This window comes from Elephas maximus, chromosome 5 (assembly GCF_024166365.1).
Source record: "Elephas maximus indicus isolate mEleMax1 chromosome 5, mEleMax1 primary haplotype, whole genome shotgun sequence".
In the NCBI taxonomy this organism is placed as follows: domain Eukaryota; kingdom Metazoa; phylum Chordata; class Mammalia; order Proboscidea; family Elephantidae; genus Elephas; species Elephas maximus.
This window is the reverse complement of record NC_064823.1, coordinates 139,787,217-139,812,645: the sequence shown is the minus strand read 5'-3', so window position 1 is coordinate 139,812,645 and position 25,429 is coordinate 139,787,217. Positions and strand designations below refer to the sequence as shown.

The 25,429-nt window shown below is 38.8% G+C and overlaps 1 protein-coding gene across 4 annotated transcripts in view; it reads right to left on the bottom strand.

The window, feature by feature from the left end:
* The window catches only part of PPARGC1A (PPARG coactivator 1 alpha), an 830,369-nt gene that overhangs the window by 4,815 nt on the left and 800,125 nt on the right, over positions 1-25,429 (bottom strand). For all 4 annotated transcript variants that reach the window (XM_049886435.1, XM_049886432.1, XM_049886434.1 and 1 more), the window contains 5 exons: positions 20,469-21,384; positions 19,821-19,925; positions 19,315-19,435; positions 5,781-5,902; positions 5,284-5,435 (listed from right to left, as the gene is read on the bottom strand). In XM_049886435.1, coding sequence (XP_049742392.1) covers positions 5,284-5,435; positions 5,781-5,902; positions 19,315-19,435; positions 19,821-19,925; positions 20,469-21,384 — 1,416 coding nt within the window. The remainder of the gene's footprint in view (positions 1-5,283; positions 5,436-5,780; positions 5,903-19,314; positions 19,436-19,820; positions 19,926-20,468; positions 21,385-25,429) is intronic.

The following is a 25,429-nucleotide window of genomic DNA, read 5'->3' as shown; positions in this document are numbered from 1 at the left end:
CGTACAACCGGAAACCAAACCAAACCAGTTGCTGTTGAGTCAATTGGACTCATGGTGACCCCATGCGAGCAGAGTAGAATTGCATTCCATCGGGTTTTTAAGCATGTCACCTTTTGGAAACAGATTGCTACACCTTTCTTCTGAAACACTTCTGGGTGGGTTCCAACCACAATCTGTTGGTTAGTAGTCAGTTGCTTAGCCATTTGGGCCACCCAGGGATTCCTGCCTCGTGTCCGAATCCAGAAAAACAAACCAGTTGCCAGTGAGACAGTTCTGACTCACGGTAAGCCCGTGTGTGCAGAGTAGAACTGTGTTCCACAGGATTTACAGGACTGTGTGACCTTTCATAAGCAGATCACCAGGCCTTTCTTCCAAGGGATCTCTGGATGGATCTGAACTGCTAACCTTTCAGCTGGTAGTCAAGCACTTAATCATTTGTGCCACCCAGGCTGCCTGTCTCATGTCCAGAGAGGGTAAATTCAGCCTCTTTACTCAATCAGAGGAGAGGAAAAATATAAGGGTACAAGTAAAGTCATTTCTATTTTTTGGTCCTTAAACTAGTCCAAGTTAGCTTTCGTTAGCTTTTGTGGAAAGTTCCACATACCATTTCAAATAGACCTTAACAAAATAGATACGTTTTAGCAATGTTGACTGTGAAGTGGAATTCTGTTAAATATTTCTGATTTTTCTCCACTGCCATGTATGACAAAATCAGATATTTCTGCTGGTCTGGCAAGTGAGAAAGGGCGCCCTTGGGAATATAATGGAATATTCAGGAATATGATAGACTCTTGCAAATACATTCACTCCTTTGAAAGCACTTATTTGAAGAGGAAATGGAGATGCAGGGGAAACAAAACCCTTCTGATGAAAAATTAGCAAGCCTACTAAAAGATGAACATGTCATGTTTTACCCAGAATGGAAATGTTCAAAGTGACAGAAGAGTATAATACTAGATATTCTGGAGGCATAATCATTGACCTCTCAAGGTGTTTCGCTGAAGAGGTTATGATCCCTCAAGATCTCCAGCAAAAGGTTGATTTCTCCCCTTCTCAGCTTCAATATTTGAACGAACTTTGATTTAAAGACAAGGAAATTCCTTCACTTATTTATTTTATTTCACCCTTATGATCCCTTTTCTTTACTGAGTTTTTCAGGAAATTTTTCCAGGGAAGAACAACAACAAATACTACAGACCACTTCACACATTAAAGCAAAGACAAGAATGGTCAATATTTCCTCATTAATATCTGAAATGCTCAATTCTTAAAGTACACTTGCTTTGACCTGTCCCTTCATAGGCTAATGAATGGTTTACTTGTAATACTAACGCCTCATGAGCAGCTGTTGCTCAAACCAAAATCTTTTGCTAGGGATTAAAAAAAAGAAAAAAGTCCTACTCATTGCTAGAAATTAGCCTGAAATCAGAATTCCACTTGCTTCATGGACCAAGAAGAAAGATTCTCCCAGTGAGGACAGCCTGTCTGACCAAAGGTCAAGCATGGAACCATCTAGAATATGCATTCAGGTCATCTCTTCCTTCGAGGAAATTTTTTTAAATATTTAATTTTTCCTATCTTTGGGTTATTCAGCCCAGAATTTCCACCTTTCAGTATTTTCGTTTACAAACACTAAAACTATATTTTAGAACAGTGGTTCTCAAGAGTGGCTTCATTGTAAAATAGGATGGCCGTTGTTCACAAATAGACCTACTTTCACACTAATATACTCTATGGCACACAGTAGGTACCCACACAACCTTTTTGGTTTCGTGAAAATAGAATGTGGTTACATGCAATTCCTGAGGCAGTAACGTTCCTTTCTTGGCCGTTGAATTAACATATTGAAACAAAAGTAAGAGAGTAGAATATTTTTGACAGGAACAACTTATTTATTAAAATAATAACTAAATAAATATTAAATAAATAAAATAAAAATCATTATTTTACAAAATAAATTGCCAGTAAATAACAATCCTGCTTTAATAGAAATAAATCATTTCACAATTATATTCCTAGCACCTAGAAAACTACTGGCACAAAGTAGGTGATCAATTAAAATTGCTGCATAAATTTTCTTGAATTGGGGTATATGTGTTATATATTCATGGTGTTGATAAAGTAATTAATTTCTTTGAGTTAATAAAGAATTTGTGATGACCGTGGTATTTATTTCATCATATTTGTTCATGTTCTACACCACAAGTAATTTCTCATCAAAACTATTATTTTTTTATACTGACCAATTCCCTCTCTTCTTGTCCTATAGTCCAAGTTTAATTTTTCTTTGTCTTTCCTCTTTAAGACGTTCGTCAAGGTCTTTGAGAAAGATTCATTTGCTTATACGACAGTAGACAAAAAGGCACACAGGCTACAGGTTCATGTTGTTAGTTGCTATCTCGAGCTGGCTCCAACTCATGGTGACCTTATGCATAACAGAAGGAAACGTTGCCTGGCCTTGCACCATCTTTATGATCATGGGACAGATTTATAAAGAAACAAGATTTAAATCCTGGCTTCACCACGGTAGCTTTAAACAAGTCACTTTAAATTCCATGTCTCACTTGTAACCCTGGCTTATACATAGTATCTGGAATCCTCATGTTTTGCTTTAACACCATTGCAGCTATCCATTAACTACCCACAGTAGTTGAGAAAGAGGATGTGTGACCTAAATTAATTTCCAGGAGCAACTAAAAAACAAGATTCAATTTATCTAAAATGATAGGTTACTTTTTTTGTCTTGGTAAACTAAATTATCCTGGGCCAAACATGATATCCTTCTATGAGGTTCTGTTCCTGCTTATGATATGTCCAAAGTAAGTGAGCTGAAGTCTTGTACAATATTCTGTGAATCCATAGGGTTTTCACTGGCTAATTTTCAGAAGTAGATTGCCAGGCCTTTCTTAGTCTGAAAGCTACACTGAAGCCTGTCTACCATGGGTGACCCTGTTGGTATTCGAAATACCGGTGGCATAGCTTCCAGCAGCGTACCAACACACAAGCTACCACAGTGTGGCAAACTGACCGATGGGTGGTGGAAATATAATCATAGCTACCCTAATCTTAGCAATGACATTGTAAGGTATATTAAGATTATCCTCATTTTACAAATGAAGAACCAGAAGCAGGGTGGCGGGGGGCGGGTAGTGTGGATGAGTTGCTTGGTCAAGGTTAGAACCTAAGCATATTTCAAATCAGGGCTGCAGAATTCCAAAACTAGGACTGTTTTGACTACACCATGCCTATGTTCATAAAAAACTACTCCTCATGCAATTGCAAAGCTCGAGGGGATTGAAAAAACCCATGCTACTACACTGAGCATCAAACATACTTTTCAGAAAGTATCATGGCAGAGTTTCTATTGTTGCTGGCTAGGCAGGGAGGATAATGGGAGGGGAAGCATTCTTCTTAGAAATATTTCAGGGAGCCTCTAGTTCAATTTGGAAACACCATCCAATCCTCCCTCTACCAGTGATGAATCGTGATCTAAAGGCTACTCTAGGTAGCTTATTTTAAACTCTAGATGTTTTGAGAGACTAGAAACACCCTGGCCTTCATCACTGAAGAAAATAAGTCAAATCAACTCAAGACGTCAATCTGTCTTAGCTGTTTTTATCAGACAACATTTGAACAAATGACTTGCCGCCTTTTATATTTTCATCCCTAGGCCCCTATCTCTCTAACACTCAGCTGCCTCTCCCCTGCTTTACACTATCTATTTAGCTTGGGAAGTGAATTATAGCATATTCCCTCTGAAAAATGTATACCACCTATAGCAATTACTCTAGGAAGACATCAGTTCATTGGAAAGGAGACCAAAAAAAAAAAAAAAACCCATATTTGGTAGTCATTCTTTTCCTTATACCAAGCCAAAGCTAGTGCAGATAGATTTCTAACAATGCTGAGAAATAGATTTATATATTACTCGTATGACGATTATAAAGTCATTTAAATAATTACATCATAGCCACAATACATTTGCCACCTTCCTGCCTTCCTGAAAGAATGTAAAGGCTTATAATATGCACACTAGACAAGGAATGATGTGCCAGAAGGATAAAATTAAATTTGAAAAGGAAATTAAAGATATTCCTTATAGCATTATTTATAATGTCCAAAAATTGAAAATAGAATAAATGCTCAGCTATAATGGAATGACTAAATATAATGGTATCGTTCACCCAACAGAACACTGTGCAACCATTAAAATATGTTGATGTATTAATTTGAATCCTGCAAATCATAGGAGGAAATGCATTTATATAATATTAAACGGGAAAAAAAGAAGAATTTAAAAATCACGTAGATAATATGACCTCAACTTTAAGACACTGGACATTCGGAGACAAAATACTGGAAGGCAAGTCATTCAGTGGGTAACAGTAGTTACTATCACTGAGTAATAATCCGATAGGAGATTTCACTTTTCTTCTCAACAAATTTTTGTATTTTCTGACGTTTACCTCTTGAGTCTGCACAACTTTGAAAACAGGAAAAAGGAAGACCTATGTAATCTTCAGTTTCTTTATCTGTAAAATGGTGATGGTAATAATAATATCCACCTCTTAGGATTGTTCTGGTAATTAAATGAGAAAAAAAAAAATGTTTGTAAATCTTCCAGCACTGTGCCCAGCATATGCAAGCTCAAAAACTGACAGGGCTTTTATTTTTGCCTTTTGTTTTCAAGTAAGAAAAAATAGTGTGATTTAGCCTATGAAGTGTTATTTTTTCCCTCTCAAAATGCAATGCATGGAAAACGAAATACTTCTAAGAGGTTGTAAAATAACAAGGGAATAAAGAGCAAGACTTTTGTATATTTTGTTCCATACAACAGTGACGCTGCTATGATGCTGACAAAAGGACTCAGGGTAGGCAGGGAACACGTAGGCAGATTACAAACACATACACTTACACACATGCACACATACCCCACACACGTGCACACACACACATATGCACATACAATACCCCGCCCCCCACACATATGCATACATAAAACATAAGCATACCACACACCTCCACAAAAACGCAAACAAACAAAAACACACTGGAGAATTTCAGCACCTGGGCAGACAGCACAAAAAATTTACTTTAGTCCTTTGTTGCCAAAACCTAAGCTTCTCGCTTCTGAAACTGTCTCGCACATTAAAAATAAAATCTGTATTCAAAATTCCCTCTAGTAAAATGATGGTCCAACCTGAGGTGCCGACAGATTATATTTGTTCCCGTTTTGAGCTCTACATTATGGATTCCTCATTCCACGTACAATAAAATCCATACCTAGGTCTGCATAGTTAGACTTGAAAAATTGCTTGCGTCCACAAAAGTACAGCTCGAAGTCAGTTTCATTCGACCTGCGCAAAGTGTATCCATTTTCAAGAGCAGCAAAAGCATCGCAGGTATAACGGTAGGTAATGAAACCATAGCTGTCTCTGCATTGGACAAAGGGGAAAAGTTCACAGCCCGTTAAGAAGTATTAGCATATATAACTATAACCCTTTCTACTCTGGGAGACTTTGAGAGTACCAACGTCTGAACAACTGCCTCCATTTATCTGCGTGATTGTCCTGTCAAGCAGCTAAATACTTATTTCTGGGACAGGAAATCTCAACTAGAATGATTAATAAATAGGGATGAAAGAAAATAAATAAGGTTTTGAACTCAACATGTCATCTTTCAAAGCACTTACACTGGCAACTCCCATCCCAGTAATCTTATGGCCATCATTTTTTACATCCGTCAGCTTCTAAACAAGAAATAATCTTGAAGATTCTCACCCATCATCCCGCAGATTTACTGTGCACTCCTCAATTTCACCAAAAACTTCAAAACGGTCCCTCAGTTCTGTCCGTGTTGTGTCAGATCCGATTTTACCAACATATATCACACGGCGTTCTTCCTATGGGGAAAAGTAAGGAGAGACTTTTGCTAGTTCTGCAGATCGAAAAGAAGTTGAGTCTCTAGAAGCATTCAGAAAGACGCAATCATGCACAATATGGACTCACAGAGCATCCCAGTTTAGAGCAAAACATACACTAAAGTTGAGTGAAAGACTACACTTGAATCAAATTTTACTTTCAATTTCTCAATGTTGATCACTTTGCTCTCACACACACCCCACTGCACTTCTCTCTTTGACCTTTTCAGTCCATCTCTTGTTCTTCTCCACATGAACTTTTATGGATTAAAAAGAAATCTGTGCAATGATGATCTTTTTGATTGCTGAATAGGTAAACAGTAATTAATCTAACACTTGTAACTTGATGATTAGTCTTCAAAATAGCTAAGAAACAGACCTGGCTTATGCAGATGTTTAATTTCTCATTAACTCAAAACTCCAGTAATGAGATGTATATGTACATATTGACAACTCTTAAAACAGTGGTTCTTAAACTCTTTAAAAAAAAAAAGTTTCCGTCAATTGAGTTCGACTCATAGCAACAGGATAGAGCTGCCCCACAGGGTTTCCAAGGAGCAGCTGGTGCATTCGAACTGCTGACCCTTTGGTTAGCTGCATAACACTTAATCACTACACCACCAGGGCTCCTCTTAAACTCTAGTATGAATAAAAATTATCTGAGGTGCCTCAGCAAATTATTGGGGCTTATCCCAGCTGTACCGAAAAATTACTTCGGAGTATGGGGTTCAATGATCTGCTTTTTTAACAAGCACATCCAGTGATTCCAATGATGCAGGCATTCTAAAGAAAATAAGTTGAGAAATACTGCCTTAAAATGTAAACCCTTTTAAGCCACAGGTCTCAGAAGAATAAGAGTAAATAAAAGGAGCTATACATCACATTTTGCCAATGAATCTAGTCTGATTTCAAGACCAGACTGGAAAGGCATGGCCTAATTTTCACGAAATGAGTCAATATGAACATAATCTAAAAGTCATCAGCAATTTATAACCTATAAAATATACGGAGAATATTTTATGGCCTGAGGATGAATTCCTTCTTTAAAAACACGAATGCATTCTTAGTGTAAGAAGCAATCCTGTATGTGTTGTTCAAAGCAGACGAGGCCAAAGGTAATGATAAACTCTCAAAACTTGAGAATTTGTTTTTAAAAGAATATAAAGAGCTCATATGAAGAATGAAGGATGAACAAAACTGAAATGAATTTAAGATTACAGAGATTTAAGTGAGATTGAAGCAAAGACTGAAAAACACAGGACTCAGGTACAGTTTTAGCAGGTCCAAAGGGAAAACACGCTCGGCTGCTAACTGAAAGACTGGAGTTTCAGATACACCTACAAGTGTTTCAGAAGAAGCGCCGGGGTATTCCTTTAGAAAAATCAGCCATTGAAAACCCTATGGTGTGGTTCTACTCTGACACACATGGATCGCCATAAGTCAGAACTGACTCAGTGGCAACTGGTTAAGATACAGATTTAGCTTGTCTAGTAATTTTCTCTGGATGTAAAAAAAAAAAAGAGTCCTCTGGCTTGAATGCTGGAAAAAGTAAAGTCTTAAGGCAAAGAGAAGTCTACAGAATTTACTGAATGCCCTTCCTTTCCACATGTCTGGTATTTAGCAAAGCACCTGACCAAGAACGGGCACTCAGTGAAGGTTTGTACAATGCAACTGAACAATTCATCCACTCTGCAGTATTTTCCTAGGAGATCTGATCATCAGGGCTCATTTTCTTTTACCATATGCAGCACTCATATTTCTTTCTGTTTTCCTCAGGGCACTTTCTCTGAGCTTCAGACTCAACCAATTATCTACCTGGCATCACAGCTTGGATGTCCCGTAGGCAAATCAAACTTGACAAACACAGCCCAAACCAAACTCTCCAGGTTCCCATTCTCCCCAGCTATTCTTTCTCCAGTGTTCTTAAAATCAGTGAAGTTAACATCCTCTCAACAGTTTTTCAGGACAGAAACCTGAGTGCAATCCTTGATCCTTCCCTCTCAGTTACCTCCATATATCCAATCATTCATTAAGTCCTGCTGGTTTTATCTCCTAAGTTTCTCTCTAGGCTGTCTCCTTTATTCCATCTCCTCTAAACCAAGCTGCCGGCATCACTTTCTGGACTGGTATAACAGTCTCTTGACTTGGGTCCCTGAGTCCATGTTTACTCTCCTCCAATCCATTCTTTCACTGCAGTCAGAGTAGTTTTTGCTAAGAGTACAAGAATCTGATCACATCACTTCTAAAACATTCTAATGGCTTCCCATTGCTTTAAGTAAAGATCTAAATCATTAAAAGGTCCTAAAGGCCCTATTCTGTCTGGCCCTGTCTTCATTACTGGCTTAATCTCCTACAACCTTTCTTTTACTCTATTTTCTAAACACTTCTAACAGTCCCCAGGATATGCTATGCTCCTTCTTTCCCCAAGTCCTTTGTACAGCTGTTGCTTGCTATCTGGGACATTCTTCCTCCACTGCCCCCCAACTTCTTGCACAAACCTGCTAAAAAAAACCTGTTGCTCTCGAGTTGATTCCAACTCCATGGTCACCCTACTGGACAGAGTAGAACTGTCCCATAGGGCTTCCAAGGTTGTAATCTTTCTGGAAGCAGACTGCCACATCTTTCTCCCATGGAGTGGCTGGTGGGTTCGAACTGCCAACCTTTTGGATACCAGCGTGCTCTTAACCACCATACCGCCAGGGATCCTTCTGCCACAAACACCAATCTTAAATGAAGCTTAACAATCATTTCATTCCCAAGACTTAAGATGAGGCCAGGCTTCCAATTAGCTGCTTTTATAGAACATTCTATTTCTCCTTTATTGTTCTGTGCCCAATTATAATTAAACAATTGATAAGCTTATTCATTGTTTCATGGCTACTGCAATGAAAGTTTCATGAAAGCAGAGACCGTATCTGTCCAATTCGCTACTCTTTTCTGAGAGTTTTGCTTGGTTTCTGAAACAAGGAGTCTCAATAAGTACTGGTTCAAAAATCAATCAATCATCAATCAATCAATTAATCATTTTAACATTTACCCTGAACCTATATTTCCATCAAAGATGCCTAAGTGTGGTCCTTACTCTCTGAGACTCTCCAAGACAATGGAGAATGAAAAGCAGGTTTGAATGCTTTATCATAAGACCTCACCCAGGTAGCTCTGCTGAGTAAATTGACAAGAGTTTCTATGATTCGTGTTTACAGGTTGAAGTGTAAGAAATGTGGAGTAGCGACATGTTGGCAGAGCTCTCGCTTCTAAAAATCAACTCTGGAAATCAGAGGTGGACTCCGCTGAAACAGTTTGGTAAAACACAATTCTTCTGACAACAGTTATTGAGCCCAAGTAACTGACCAGATGAAGTAGAGCCAACAGAGCGGGCTGCATGATTCGCGTCCATGTAGATTGTATGTCTCAATTGAAGGCTGTAATTGGGTTGCTCCAGAGCACCCAGCACATCGTGGAGGTTAATAAATATAAATGGGTGGTAAGGCTCACTCTGAAGTAGCATTGCACACGTCAGCAGGGGAATCATAACAGTGCATTCCATTCTATTTACAAGGCCAGCTCTAGCCAAACAGCCAAATATGATGGGACTGTTATCTAAACTTCCTGGCGCCTGCTTGCACGGGTGTTATGGATTTTTTTTAAATGATCCTTTTAGGAAGTTTACCACTGTACAGAGCAAAAGGATGGAGAAATGTAGAAGAGAGGGAAAGAAATGGAACCATCACAAAGAAATTGCTCAACTACCATTATGGGAATACACACAGCCTATCTATTCAAGGAAATTTGAAGTTAAAGCTAACATCGACCATATGTACGGCCATATGCAGACACACTGGGACAATCTCTGAATTGCTGCTTTATAGAAAGTTGCAAGCAACAATGATACCACAAAGAAGTTAAACCAAAGGATCTTTTATGATGGAAACTGATCCATCCCGCAGTAAAAAGAAAACACAATCTAGAGGGGAGAAACAGCAATCCAAAGGGCTGGTCTACAATCACTTATATTACCTATCTGCCTATCTTTTATGAAACACAGGAATGGGGCCACGCCTGTGCTACCTTACAAAGATCAGAGCTTGAATATGTATTGAAATCCTCATTTGGGCAAATTATTAACGTACTCAGTTTTCCTGGTGCTGTAGTGAAAACACAAAGCATCCGAAGGTCTAAAAAGCAAAGACCAAACTCTTTCCAAGACTGGCCAAAATGTCTAGCAGAGAACTGATTATTTTTTTTACCATGTTGCAGTTTTATTAGACAGATGAACAGATTTCATATCTTTAAAAAACCTTAACATTTGCAGCCAATTTTTCAAGACATTAATTTCTAAACAGGACATGAAAGGAACAGAAATCAAAATGCTTAATAACATTTGAAACTTCTTAAAGGCTTGGAGGAACTCTAAACCTTTGGAAAAAAAGCTCCTTGAAAAATGATTTTCAGACCAGTTTTCAGTATTGAGGAGGAAGCAATATTTATCAAATATCTTTTAGCTTCAATTTTCACAAAAGCTAGTGTGCTGATAGGACGGATAATAAAATTGAGGATTTATGTTGCATTAACAGGTATAGTAAAACCTCATTATATCAAAATACGGAGGATAAAAAAAGAAAAAATAAAAACTGACTGAATTAACTGACTTTGCATTATCAAACTCTTTATATCAAAAAGACGATAGGGCCTCCCAGTTACCTGGAGAAAACATACAACAGTTGATTCTCACCAAATAATAAGCTACTCTTGACAAAAGCTACTCCTGATAAAAGAGGTTTGGCTAAGAAAAGAAGAAAAGTAGTAAGAAAACTAAGGTTTATTAAACTCTAATGGGTCCAAACCACTGGAGGAAAATGTGGCATTCTGCTTCTGTAAAGATTTATAGCCTTGGAAATCCCACGGGGCAGTTTTCCTCTGTCCTATAGGGTCACCATGAGTCAGAATTGACTTGATGGTGGTGTTTGGTTTGGAATATGTCCAAAAAATCAGCCATCCTAAACTTTGTGGAGTATGCTTCTATTCTGACACACACATGGGGTCGCCATGAGTTAGAGTCAACTCAACGACAACTGATTTTTGGTGATGTAATATGTGTCAAGAACTGTGCTTGATTTTTTTTTTTTTAATAGGTTGTCTCACTAATATGTACTGTAATACTAAGGAACAAAAGGAAAAGAGAAAAAAACTAATTTAATTTAGATTTTGGCTCTCAGAACTTTTTTTTTCTAAATTTCCATTTCAAAATAATGTTAACACTCTTCCTCCCATGCCAAGAAAATGGCATATTAACTTCAGCAACAAGAGATTTCTGTCCAATTGCAGATTAGCTGCAACCTGACTTCCTCAAAAATCCCAAGGAAATTACAACGCCCAAAATGAGACAAATGATTAATCCCACGACCCTTCTAGAGTAATGGTGTAGCTAGATGCTCTCATTAAAAGAAACAAGCGAGAAGAATGGATGGCCATGGAAAAACATGGATGGACACAAACGCCAAAACTCTGACAAAATGCTAAAAACTAGTTTTGCTTTCTTGCTCTTAATATTGATTGCACTTATTTAATTCAGTACCAGCTACTCTCAGGAAAGAAAACCATACCATTCAGTTTTCCAAAGTTACCCCTTTCCAAGTACCACTAAGGAATATTCCTGCTTAGAGTCTAAGGCTGCATAAATGTAAGCAAATCCATGTTAGGTGTTTAAGAACCAAGATGCAAATAAACACACTGATCAGTCAGAAAACATGAAAATTATAGATTGAGAGTATGCCTAGCTACTTTTGACAAAACTGAGAATTTTCTAAATGATGTGCTTTGATTCATAATAGAGCACATATTCACCCACATGAAATTTCTCTGGAAAAAAAAGACTTGAATATAAACTTATTTTATTTTCTCCAAAAAGGTATCTCTGAGAAATGAAGGAGCTTTCTCGTTTGTTTGTTTGTTTTCCATTTGGAAGAAGCTTATAATTATCAATGACAATGCATTATTTCTGGCTCTGAGCTGCATACTGACCAGGAGACAAGAGAAATGAAATGGCACAGTCATTGCCCAGCTCTCTGGCTTGGGTTTGAAGCGCTAAACCACATCATCACATCTAGATTTGCCCTTTGAATTAACATTCGATTATCACGTTTTCTGGCAGAAAACTGTGCAGATAGCAAATAGAGTTGGACTTAGAACTCCACAAGAAATTAGAGCAGTGACAGCTCAGTCATTAAATAATAAATTCTGGCTTGCAGAATTCCAGTGCGACCTGAATTATTTCAAGCTTATGAGACTGCGAAAAGCAGAAAGTGAACTGGTTTTTGAGAATGAGTTCAGATGGGAATTGGAGCCAACTGGCAACGGAAACGATGGCAATAGTCAACCACAATATATAGTAATAACTAATTATCTTATTATCTGGACTCAAGGTGGACAGGATTAAGTTGGTACACTCAAGTTGAGCAGTACTCAAATTGGGCAGGATTAAGAGTTTTAGAGCTGAAAAAACTGAAAAGTTTACAGACTCCTCCAGACCCACCTCCTTCTTATGGAACAAATAAAAGCAATACAAAATATAAAACAAGAGAGACAAAGACTATCAGTCATTAAATAATTTTAAGACTTTTTTTTTTAATTATTATTTGTATTTATTTATTTATTTAGAAGCCTCCCATTTGTACAGAGCCCTGGTAGGACAGCACAGTGGTTAAGAGCTACGACTGCTAACTAAAAGGACAGCAGTTCAAATCCACCAGCCACTCCTTGGAAACCCTGTGGGGCAGTCCTACTCTGTCCTATAGGGTCATTATGAACTGAAATTAACTCGACAGCAACAGGCTTAGTGTTCTTCTTTTTTTGTTTGTTTTCTTTTGTTTTGGTCTCCTTTGTACTGCTTTGCTGATACTCGAAGTACGTGATCGATTTGACTAATGGATGATCCAGCACTGCACCCAAGAAATTCCAAATGTAACGTGTTACTCATTCATTATTTTATGGGTGTCTCAAAAATCTGAATGGCAATCACCTACCTGCCAAACTTAGGTGGACTATCCTAGCTTCCAAGGCTGTTTCATGAATGGCTTTTCAAGCTACTTTAGTCAAATGAGTCTGAAATCATTGCAAGTACCCCAGCACCCAAGTCCATAAAGATACAGTTTGCCAATGCATTATGGTATGAGAAAGCAGACTATTTCGAGAAATGAAATGAATTAGGCTCTCTTCCAGTGGGAAAAATCACTGAATAGTTTCACTATGTCTTCAAGGAAGATTTCAAAACCCTTCAGGATCTGGTGTCTACCAAGTTCTCCAGAATTGCTTAATTCTTTTCCTGACACTTGGTATGAGCTACGGGCTCTGTCTAGAACAGCAATGTCCAATAAAAATGTAATGCAGTTTATGTAATTTTAAATATTCTAATAGCCGCATTAAGAAAAGTAAAAAGAAAACAGATAAAATTAATTTTAATAATATACTTTATGTAACTCAATGTATCCAATATATTGTCATTTCAACTTGGAATAGATATACAAAATATTAATGATATATTAACACTCTTTTTTTGTAGTAAGTCTTTGAAATTCAATGTGTATTTCACACTTATAGTGCATCTTAATTAAGACTAGCTGAATTAGCCATGTGGTTAATGGCTACTATATTGGACAACACAAATTTATAAAACCATTTTCCTCCCTCCTTTTAAGATTCAGACTAATCTCACCCTCCCCTGGGAGGCCTTCCATCATTCCTGGCCTGGGTGCCCACCATACACCACCACCACAGTACCTTACACATACTCTCTAGTATAGCACCCATCACACCATATTGCCCATTTGTGCTTCTTTATGTGTTAGTAGGCTTGAAACTGTCTATATGCTAGGGCTTTGCCTTACCTAATTTTATACCTCAAGCACCTAGCACAAAGTTTCTCAAATAAACAGTCATGAGTTTTCATTTATGTTAACCAGAAAAAGCATATTAATTGCCTAAGTGGGAACTGGTTCAACAGTAATCCAAAATCTCTATTAAACACTTGCTACCTGTAGGTCACTGTATTCGTAAGACCCATTGATATCAAATCAATTCCAACTCATGGCGAAACTATAGGAAAGAGTAGAGCTTCCTCATAGGGTTTCCAAGGAGCACCTGGTGGATTCAAACTGCTGACCTTTTGGTTAGCAGCCGTAGCTTGTAAGCACTGCACCACCAGGGCTCCCCCTATTAGTAAAGTAGAAAACAATCTCTATATTGTAGTTTTATAAATCTGCTCTCCAAAAACAAAATTAAAAAAAAAAAAATCTTGCTCTATTTGCAGATGACATGATCTTATACACAGAAAACCCTAAGGAATCCTCCAGAAAACTACTGAAACTAATAGAAGAGTTCAGCAGAGTATCAGAATACAAGATAAACATACAAAAATCAGATGGATTCCACTACACCAACAAAAAGAACATTGAAGAGGAAATCACCAAATCAATACCATTTACAGTAGCCCCCAAGAAGATAAAATACTTAGGAATAATTCTTACCAGAGATGTAAAAGACTTATACAAAGAAAACTAGAGTACACTTCTGCAAGAAACCAAAAGAGACTTACATAAGTGGAAAAACATACCGTGCTCATGGATAGGAAGACTTAACATTATAAAAATGTCTATTCTACCAAAAACGATCTATACGTTTAATGCAATTCCGATCCAAATCCCAACGACATTCTTTAATGAGATGGAGAAACAAATCACCAATTTCATGTGGAAGGGAAAGAGGCCCCGGGTAAAGAAGGCATTACTGAAAAAGAAGAACAAAGTGGGAGGCCTTACTTTACCTGATTTTAGAACCTATTATACTGCCACAGTAGTCAAAACAGCCTGGTGCTGGTACAACAACAGATACATGGACCAATGGAACAGAATTGAGAAGCCAGACATAAACCCATCCACACATGAGCAGTTGATATTTGACAAAGGCCCCAAAACAGTTAAATGGGGGAAAAAGACAGTCTTTTTAACAAATGGTGCTGGCATAACTGGATATCCACCTGCAAAAAAATGAAACAAGACCCATACCTCACTCCATGCACAAAAACGAGCTCAAAATGGATCAAAGACCTAAATATAAAATCTAAAATGATAAAGATCATGGAAGAAAAAATAGGGACAACGTTAGGAGTCCTAATACATGGCATAAACAGTATACAAAATATTATAAAGAATGTAGGAGAAAAACTAGATAACTGGGAGCTCTTAAAAATCAAACACCTATGCTCATCCAAAGACTCCACCAAAGGAGTGAAAAGACTACCTACAGACTGGGAAAAAGTGTTTAGCTATGACATTTCCGATCAGCGCCTGATCTCTAAAATCTACATGATACTGCAAAAACTCAACTGCAAAAAGACAAATAACCCAATTAAAAAATGGGCAAATGATATGAATAGACACTTCACTAAAGAAGACATTCAGGTAGCTAACAGATACATGAGGAAATGTTCACGATCATTAGCCATTAGAAATGTTCACGATCATTAGCCATTAATGCAGATCAAAACTACAATGAAATTTCATTTCACTCCCATAAAAAAAAAAAATTTTTTTTTTTTTTTTTTTTATAAGGCTGGCATTAATCCAAAAAACAAAAATAAGAAATGTTGGCGAGGCTGTGGAGAGATTGGAACTGGTGGGAATGTCAAATGGTACAACCACTTTGGAAATCGATTTGGCACTTCCTTAAAAAGCTGGAAATAAAACTACCATACTATCCAGCAATCCCACTCCTTGGAATATATCCTAGAGAAATAAGAGCTTTTACACGAACAGATATATGCACACCCATGTTTATTGCAGCACTGTTTACAATAGCAAAAAGATGGAAGCAACCAAGGTGCCCATCAACGGATGAATGGATAAATAAATTATGGTATATTCACACAAGGGAATACTACGCACTGATAAAGAACAGTGAGGAATCTGTGAAACATTTCATAACATGGAGGAACGTGGAAGGCAGTATGCTGAGTGAAATTAGTCAGCTGCAAAAGGACAAATACTGTATAAGACCACTGTTATAAGAATTTGAGAAACAGTTTAAACCGAGAAGAAAACATTCTTTTGCGGTTACAAGATGGGGGAGGGAGGGAGGGTGAGAGAGGGGTATTCACTAATTAGATAGTAGATAAGAACTATTTTAGGTGAAGGGAAAGAGCACACAATACAGGGGAGGTCAGCACAACTGGACTAAACCAAAAGCAAAGAAGTTTCCTGAATAAACTGAATGCTTCGAAGGCCAGTGTAGCAGGGGCAGGGGTTTGGGGACCATGGTTTCAGGGGACATCTAAGTCAACTGGCATAATAAAATCTATTAAGAAAACATTCTGCATCCCACTTTGTAGAGTGGCATCTGGGGTCTTAAATGCTAGCAAGCGGCCATCTAAGATGCATCAATTGGTCTCAACCCACCTGGAGCAAAGAAGAATGAAGAACACCAAAGACACAAGGTAATTATGAACCCAAGAGACAGCAAGGACCACATGAACCAGACGCTATATCAGCCTGAGACCAGAAGAACTAGATGGTGCCCGGCTACAACCAATGACTGCCCTGACAGGGAACACAACAGAGAACCTCTGAGGGAGCAGGAGAGCAGTGGGATGCAGACCCCAAATTCTCATAAAAAGACCAGTCTTAATGGTCTGACTGAGACAGGAAAGACCCCAGTGGTCATGGTCCCCAGACCTTCTGTTGGCCCAGGACAGGAACCATTCCAGAAGCCAACTCTTCAGACACGGATTGGATTAGACAATGGGTTGGAGAGGGATGCTGGTAAGGAGTGAGGTTCTTGGATCAGGTGGACACTTGAGACTATGTTGGCATCTCCTGCCTGGAGGGGAGATGAGAGGGTACAGGGGGTTAGAAGCTGGCGTAATGGACACAAAGGGAGTGTAGGGAGAGAGTGGGCTGTCTCATTAGGGGGAGAGCAATTAGGAGTATATAGCAAGGTATATATAAGTTTTTGTGTGAGAGGCTGACTTAATTTGTAAACTTCACTTAAAGCACAATTATTAAAAAAAAATCTTGAAGCCAAAATTCTCACGAGTGTCTGATTAATGTATAAAAATTATATATAAGCCAAGAATACATGCACTACTATAAGCCCTCTTTCAAAGGGAATTGATAAAGGTTGTCTTTGTCATAGAATTAATTAAGGAATGAGTCAACATCGGTCAGGCCTAGGGAAGACAGGGTGGTATCTGCTTCCAATCTACGGCTAGTGAACTCAAGAGTGCTTTGGCTCAGGCATAGACTATGGAATATAGGCCAATCACACTATTCAAGCTACTTGACAAGAGTCAAATTAGTGAAAAGACACTTGCCTGCTTTTCTTCATCCTAGTTAAGTGCCTGGCACCATATTAACTTTGGTGTATATAAAATAAATAGATGTCATTTATCTACACATTTTTTGAATAAAATCATAATCTGACTTTCATCATAGCTGCATTGCATTTTGCTCCAGTGAGCAAATGCATGATGAAACTATTAATCTCTTTCTTTAATATCATATTGTTGGGGAAAATCATAAGGTATTGTATAAAAATATAAATTTTCCAACACCGAAATTACTGTTTCCCTACATGCTTGCTCAACATGATTCTCTTCTGTAAAGATTAACTGAAATGTGCCATATTAAAAGACTTTGTAAACGGTATGGCACTATATCAATGTGAGTTATTATAATTATTGAATAGGCTATTAATTAAATATAGCAATAGTAGAAAAATTGAATTATTAATTTTCATTAGTCTTCTTAAGTGTTAAGTAATGATACCCCAGCAGATCTTAATATCACAGCTCATTTGAAAGTTGAGAAAAATGAGGAAAAGTGTTACAATTTGCACAAGGTTTCTGATTCAGTTGTGGGCAGATTCCAAGTTAAATGGCAGCAACCACCCTTGACCTTTAGCCTAAGCATTCCATTACTGCTGGCTTCTTTCTCCTTGAGTGCCTGTGATTAACAAATCTCTCATTTAATCTTTTTCGTCCAGCTGCTAACTATTGGCCAATGCTTGATTTTGACTCCATTAGTCAGCTCTTTTATATAACTGTTTCAAGAATGTGTTGATGTGAGTTTTCTTAAAGGTTCCATATAAATCTAACCTTTATGAGTAAATATAATTTTTCTAAACCTTGGTTCACTTACAGGCAAGATATATCCAAAGCTGATCTTCACTGAACTAGTCTTAGCAGCTAGCACAGCAGGGCCACAGCTGTAGTGAACAAAAGCAGTGCCATTTCTGATTGATTAACCATGGCCCCCTGGAACAACATGTTGGGAAAGACCCTAAGGCACCATGAGGGCTCAGTGGGAAAGAGTTCTATGATCGATTACAAATGTCTGTCATGGGCATGTACTGGAGGCTGACAATGGGAGTGCCTCATATTTGCCACTCAGGGTCTAGGTTTATGAGCAGTAGTAGGGAACTGGAAGGTGCACTTGGTTAATGCTTTCAGCTGCTAACCAAAAGATTGGAAGTTCAAGTCCACCCAGAGGAGCTTTGGAAGAAAGTCTGTCAATACACTTCTGAATTTTGGACATTGAAAACTCCATGGAGCAGAGTTCTACTCAAACACATATGGGGTGGCCATGAGTCAGAATCAACTCAAGGGCAACTGGTTACTGGTTAGGTTGCTGGGGTGAAGTCTACCCATTAGTAAGCAGCTGTTATAGAGCACAAACCAGAGTGATGTAAGCTGGGTCTTTATATAGAAGGAATTAGTACTGTCTTTTTTTTTTGTATGTCAAGAGAACATAACACCCTGCATCAAATACTGCTGAAATACATAATGAGTTCTTGAAAAGTAGCTCTTAAGAAATAGAGACATGTCAACAGTCCGTTTAGGTGTTGACTCAGCACAAGTAAGAAAAAAAAGACTTTCAGAGCAAGCCTTTCTCTATTGCATCCCTTAAATCTAATTTGAACCCTGTCTCTTAATGGGCGATTCAATCCTCCTGTTTGCCAAAAGGGTGCAAACTGAGACCAAACAACAACACCTCCTCATCTTTCACTCTAAGGAAGAAGCAAAAGGGAACAGAAAGGAAAATCCATCACCTGCGCAGATGAAACCAGTATCTGACTAAAGAAATCTCTTCTCCCTCTACTTTTGAAAACAGTAGTGAACTTCGAAATGAAAACATGAATGAGAAATATACTGGCTTCTCATTTTGTTTTCCAATAAGCTGTATAAAGAGGTATTAAGGACACACTGATATTTTAAAGGCAAAAAACCCTGAATACAGCCTCTTCTAATGAAGTCTTTGTTTTAGTTTTATTTTCTAATCTACAAAAGGAAAAAAGAAGATAAAGAAACCCTCCATTAAAATGAAAGTTAGCTCCAAGCTGCTTACAATTGCCTTCTGCCTCTGTCTCTCCCTTTGTTTGGCCCTTTCAGACTCCCGCTTCTCATACTCTTTGCGGTATTCTTCCCTCTTCAGCCTTTCGTGCTGATACTCCTCGTAGCTGTCATACCTGGGAAACATAACTTCATTATTAAGTCAACCACCTCAACTTGCAGGAGCAAAATGAATAATAATAGATGGGGCAGGGTTTTAGACAGGGCTTTGAACCGGTTCATTCTGGTTCAAACCCCTGCTGAGAATTTGCCTTTCTAACAGGTTCCCTGCTGAAAATTTGCATTGCCACCCCCAGCTATACTGAATCAGAATCTATGTGTTAACAAAATCCCCAGGTGATTCTTATGTATACCTTCCTGGCAACTTGTCAGAAATGCAAATTCTCAGCAGGGGTTTGAATCAGCATGAGCCAATTCAAAGACCTGGTTTTAGATAACAACTGGCTATTTTAGGAAAAAAGGGGATAAAAGGAGCCAAAGGAGACTAAGGTGCTTCCTTACCTGGGCCTACGGCTGCAGGGTGATCTGGAGCGTGATCTCCCGCACAAGGGAGGATTTCGGTGCATGCGGTGTCTGCAGTGGCTTGACTCACAGTAGTGGCAAGATCTGGGACAAAGGAGAAAAACAAAAAGGCATTTGCAACTGCCACTTAACCCAAGTTATTGGCAATCCTGAGCATCCTCTAGCGTGCTGTGTTAGAAAAACCGGCTTTTTCTTCTTAGCGACCAGTGAGATTTCCCAGTGACAGTTTGTGATCATCTAGTCAGCTTAGAGGTCTGGGAATGATGTGTTCTCTCTCAGCGACTCTTATTGATGTTACCACTGAGCACCAGGTCTGGTACACTGTCAGCTTTATCTTGCATGGATCTCAACTATGCTGGCACGGGGCAGCTCTCCAGGTAATGGAAAAAGTTAGATGAGCAAGTTTCTTACAAATTGCTCTCTCTGATCTGACTGGCTCAAGGCACCAAGCTCAGGGCTGACAGATTTAAGAGAAAGTGGGAAGGAATGTGTGTGTAACAACAATCTCGTTAGTTCCAGCAGTACTCGGAATACTGGGCTGGCTGTGGGGTTTGAATGCTTTTTTTTTTTTTTTTTTTAACTTCCTGGGAAAGCCTTGTGTGTTAGGTGGGTTTTGACAAGGTTTACCTTGAAGAGGATCTACTGCCTGGGGACCTAGATCTTGACCTGGAATACGGTGACCGGGAACAGGACCTGTGTCGAGAAAAGGACCTTGAACGAGAGCACATCCTTTGGGGTCTTTGAGAAAATAAGGATTTGGGTGGCGACACGGAATCTCTACACGGAGAGTTAAATGAAGAGCAAGAAGGCGACACATCGAACAATGAATAGGATTGCGTGCCATCCCAAGGGTAGCTCAGTTTATCACTTTCATCTTCGCTGTCCTCAAACATGCCATCCATGGCTAGTCCTGAATTTATAAACATAGGTAGTTTGGAGAATTGTTCATTACTAAAATCACTGTCCCTCAGTTCACTGGTCTTGTTTGCTTCGTCGTCAAAAACAGCTTGACTGGGATGACCAAAGTGCTTGTTCAGCTCGGCTCGGATTTCCTGGTCTTGGAGCTGTTTTCTGGTGCTGCCAGGAGAGACTTGCTTGCTGGCCTCCAAAGTCTCTCTCAGGTAGCACTGGTCTGAGTCTGTGGAAGAACAAATCTGCCCCTGCCAATCACTGGAGGCATCTTTATATTCTAGTTTTCTAGAGTCTTGGAGCTCCTGTGATATATTAATGAGTATTTCCGATTTGGAATTAATTGACTGACAATAGTCATGGTCACCAAACAACCGCAGACTGGGCCGCTTGGTCTTCCTTTCCTCGTGTCCACTGGTGAGTACCGAGGTCTTGCTGAGTTGTGCGTACAACTCAGATTGCTTGGGACCTTTCTTGGTGGAGTTGTTTCCTTGGGTACCAGAAGACTCGCTATGCCGGGGCTTCTTTGATGGTAGTGGTACCACAGTCTTGCAAGGGGACTTCAATTTTGGAGAAGTCCTAAAAGGGTTATCTTGGTTGGCTTTATGAGGAGGAGTTGTGGGTGGAGTTAGGCCTAAGGCAGAGAAAGAAAACAAAAAAAGAGGGAGAGTGAGCAGGTTCCAGAAAAGAAATTCAGATATAAACACCAGGATATGTTTCCTAACTTATCCATGATTTCAGACAAGGGTTAAAACTGAGTAAAGAAGAAGAAACTAAATTCATGACAAGACCTACAAAAGTGATTCTGTTCCTCTAAGCCTCTGTCACCAAGAAAAGATGGATCTAGAAAGCCAGGCTGCAGTGAGAGCCGTGATAGTTCGTATTTCAAACAACACTGCTAGCAGAGCCTGCTTCCCAGAAAACACGGACGCGTCACCACTGGCCTCCATGGCATCAGGCATTACCAAGCTCACGTTTTCAAGGACATCGCATAGGCTACTTTGTGGAAAATTAACATGGCTGGACTCAAGGGAATCACAGAAGAGCCTCGGTAGCATTTGTCTGAAAAGAATGTTGTGGAGGATGCAAGTGGCTCAGGGTCCATTGAACCATCAAGAAGATATATCCTTGGAGCCAAATAATTAGGTGCTTAAAAAAAAAAGGTGGGATGACAGCAAATGGGGAGCATGGTGGGAATGAAATATGTAACGTCAAAGCAAGTTCAGTAAAATACAATGGGCTAATACAGGGAACTAGAGCAACTATCCAACTTGATGGCAATGATTCTTTGTCTCCACAGTTCATTAACTTGGTAAACCATGGCTAATGTAGGTATAATACATTCTTGTAAGCATAACTAATACATTCTGTCTAAAATATGGTTCTGCAACAGAAACCTAAGTGAACAGTAACACTAAATATTGCAGTCCCAGCAGACCATTTTATTCAGAACACAACATCAGTGCAGGTTATGAGGCTGAGGGTTTGAAACAAATCCAAGCTTCAGCATCTGACTAATTAAATAAATAAACAAAGGAAGAAGGGAGAAAACCCATCAGTCTGTTGCCTTTCTGGCTTTTTTACACAAGGGTAGAAAATTCCATCAGAAGCTGCTTTGGAAAAGTCTTCGAAGCACAGTTGCCTTCCCGTTAACGTCTCACTCCTGGGTAAGTCCTGCCTGTCTCATTATGTCGGGGAAGAATAATTGTGAGATGGCTCCAGAGTCCAAGAAACTTTGAAGAAGGGCAGGCTGGAGTTCAAATGACTTCATGCTTACAAGGGAACATTTTCGTTTACAATACGCTTTCTATTTAGGAGAATAGGTGAATGCTAGTCAGCAAAAAAAAAACTTCAAGTTTGCTAACAAGCCTGGGGTTAGACTCAAGGCAACTATATGTTTCAAGGAAAGGTAGAAAAATCCTACCTTGCTGGAAAAAAAGAATATATATATATAAAGAACCAAGTAGGTCAGAGGAAACATGAAATTTTGATATGAACAGAAAGATAGGGTCTCTCTCCTACTTTACAACAAAGAGAGGGAAGAAATTAACTTTGTCCTTGATACATGGTATACCAGCATTTGGCAATTTTTACTATTCATAGCTAATTCTCTCCAATGGAGGGAAGAAAGGGCGCTTTGGAGTTCCAACCGAGACAAGTTCAGAAAGACAGGCAGGGAGATACAGGCACAAAGAGTAAGGGTCATTGCTCTCTCTCTCCAAGCCACACCTGAAGTTTCCACAGATTCTCCTGTTATTAGCAGCTACTGTCCTTCGCCTACCTTGTTCTTTACCTGTCGATACGACTTCTACGGGGAGGTAACTTATACTACTGAATGAAACGCCTGTGCCACCGAAGCATACTATCCTTTTGTTCCCTCTTCATGGATGAATATGTTTTTTTAATCAATCTAAGAAATTTCATTAAGGTCTGTATTTTCTCCTTTGTACTTATTTCCTTTACCTTTTGCACTTTCCCATTAGCCGTGCTGATCTCTATCACATATTACTTCAAGTATCATTATAAGAAATGTAAAGACACTGACTCCTGGCAAGGAAATGGCTAGTCTTCAAATATTTCTCATGGAAGGCTAAGATGCTTAAAGCAACAATGGTGCTAATCGTTCTTTGCTCATTAAATATCAGTCCAAAAAAAAAAAAAAAAAACCCAGCACATGCCATCAAGTCCATTCTGACTCATATAGGACGGATTAGGACAGCCACATAGGACTTCCAAGAAGGGCTCAGTAGATTCAAACTGCAGACCTTTTGGTTAGCAGACACAGTTCTTAACAACTTTGTCACTAGGGTTTCCAAATATCAGTCGAATATGCTAAATGACATAACCCTTGAATTGGGGAAAATGACATTTAACATCCCAAAATTCAGCCTCATGAATCTTTTCACAATCATCCCAGTTTAGGGTAATTTTTTTTTTTTTTAATAATTTCCTATCAGGATCACTCACTTGATACCAGGTATCACTATATAGTCTTATCTCTTTTTGAATTTTAATTATAATTTGTCTCTCTAAATAGATTACAAATTCTCAGTGGGATGTCCCTTAGGTGTATTTGTTGGAAATTTTTTTTTTTAAGTATATTTGTTTTCTAGATCCTCCTGTAGTAGTGGGTCCCACATTTCAGTGGCCCAAAAATCACTTGGGAAACTGCTTAAACATTTTTAACGGGATGGTTCACAGACCACATGTGGAGACCATTGCCCTATGGTGTCTGCGTGGTATGGGGCCTTGCACTCAGGTATACGTATTTTGACTGACATCCTACATCTATAAAAAGAAAGCTTAAACTTCAGAAACACCGAATTAGGCCACTATTAAAAAGAGACTAGTTCTAAAAATAGCTCTGCCATCTAGGGATTTTAAATATAGAAATTCTTTTTAGTCTTGAAAATTTGAAACTCTTGTCCTAGTACCTAAGCTCATTATTGCTTAAATAACTGATTCTCAAGTTGCTCTTGGGATTGGCGACACTCTGATTGTAGTTTCTGTGAGTTAGAAACAAAGCTTTTTACCTTCTTCACGTATGAGACAGCTTATAGTAATTGAGGAAACCATGGTGGCATAGTGGCTAAGAGCTATGGCTGCTAACCAAAAGGTCAGCAGTTTGAATCACGATGCACTCCTTGGAAACCTTATGGGGCAGTTCTACTCCTTCCTGTAGGGTCGATATGAGTCAAAATCGACTCGATGGCAATGGGTTTAGAGTAATTGAACAGACATTTATTGAACACCTACTATATGCTAGATGCCATGACAGATGCTGGCATTTTAGGGAACCAGCTCCCAGGGACTTCACGGTCCTTTTTTTGAATAAAGAGACAATTCTTTAAAACTTGAAGTATGTTTTCTTGCATATACATTTAAAATTGACCAAAACGCGCTGAGATGACCAACTCTGTCCTATGTGTGAAAAACAGCAGGGCTGAGATTTCTGCTACTACGACTTGTTGAAACAAATAATATTTGCTTAGTGGATGGGGAGATATTTTAGAATTGATGAGTAGGTGAATAGGGGAAAGGTTTACATTAAGAAATTCCCAAAACTTTTCAGTGCTTATTAAAATCTCTTTAATCAGAGAATATCTCAGAGCAAGACTGAAAAATCTCAAGGATTACAAGCCTTTGTGTTACCAAGTATCTAACTGAAATTCTATCTTCAGATATGATTGAGACTGAAAGCAAAACAAAAAAAAGTATAGCATGCCTTTTTTTTTAACCCAGTGTCAAAGTTTTAAGAGCTGCTGATGGGAAAGGAAACTCCTTGCTGCACCTGAGCTAACTGGGTTTCTCTAACCTCACCTCCTCTGCCCAGAATGTTCTCCCCTGAGGTAGGATAGAGGTCAATACTCAATTCCTTAATGCCACTACCTTTGCTCGTCTTCCTACTAATCGCCGGACTCTCAATTTCATGCCACAAGCCTAAATCAACAGCGCTAATGCTTCCCATAACTTCCGGATTATTTCCTGCGTGTTGATTTTCTGGGGAATGTGTACATTTTGGTGTTGACAGTACAAGGTATATTCCATGCTCTCTCTTGAACCTAGCATGTTTTGATAGATTTATGTGAGGACAGATGGCCGTTACAGGCTGAAGGCTGACAAGAGGCAGTTCAGAGCATTGTTAACACGCTTGCACAAACTCTCAGCAGAGCAGCACT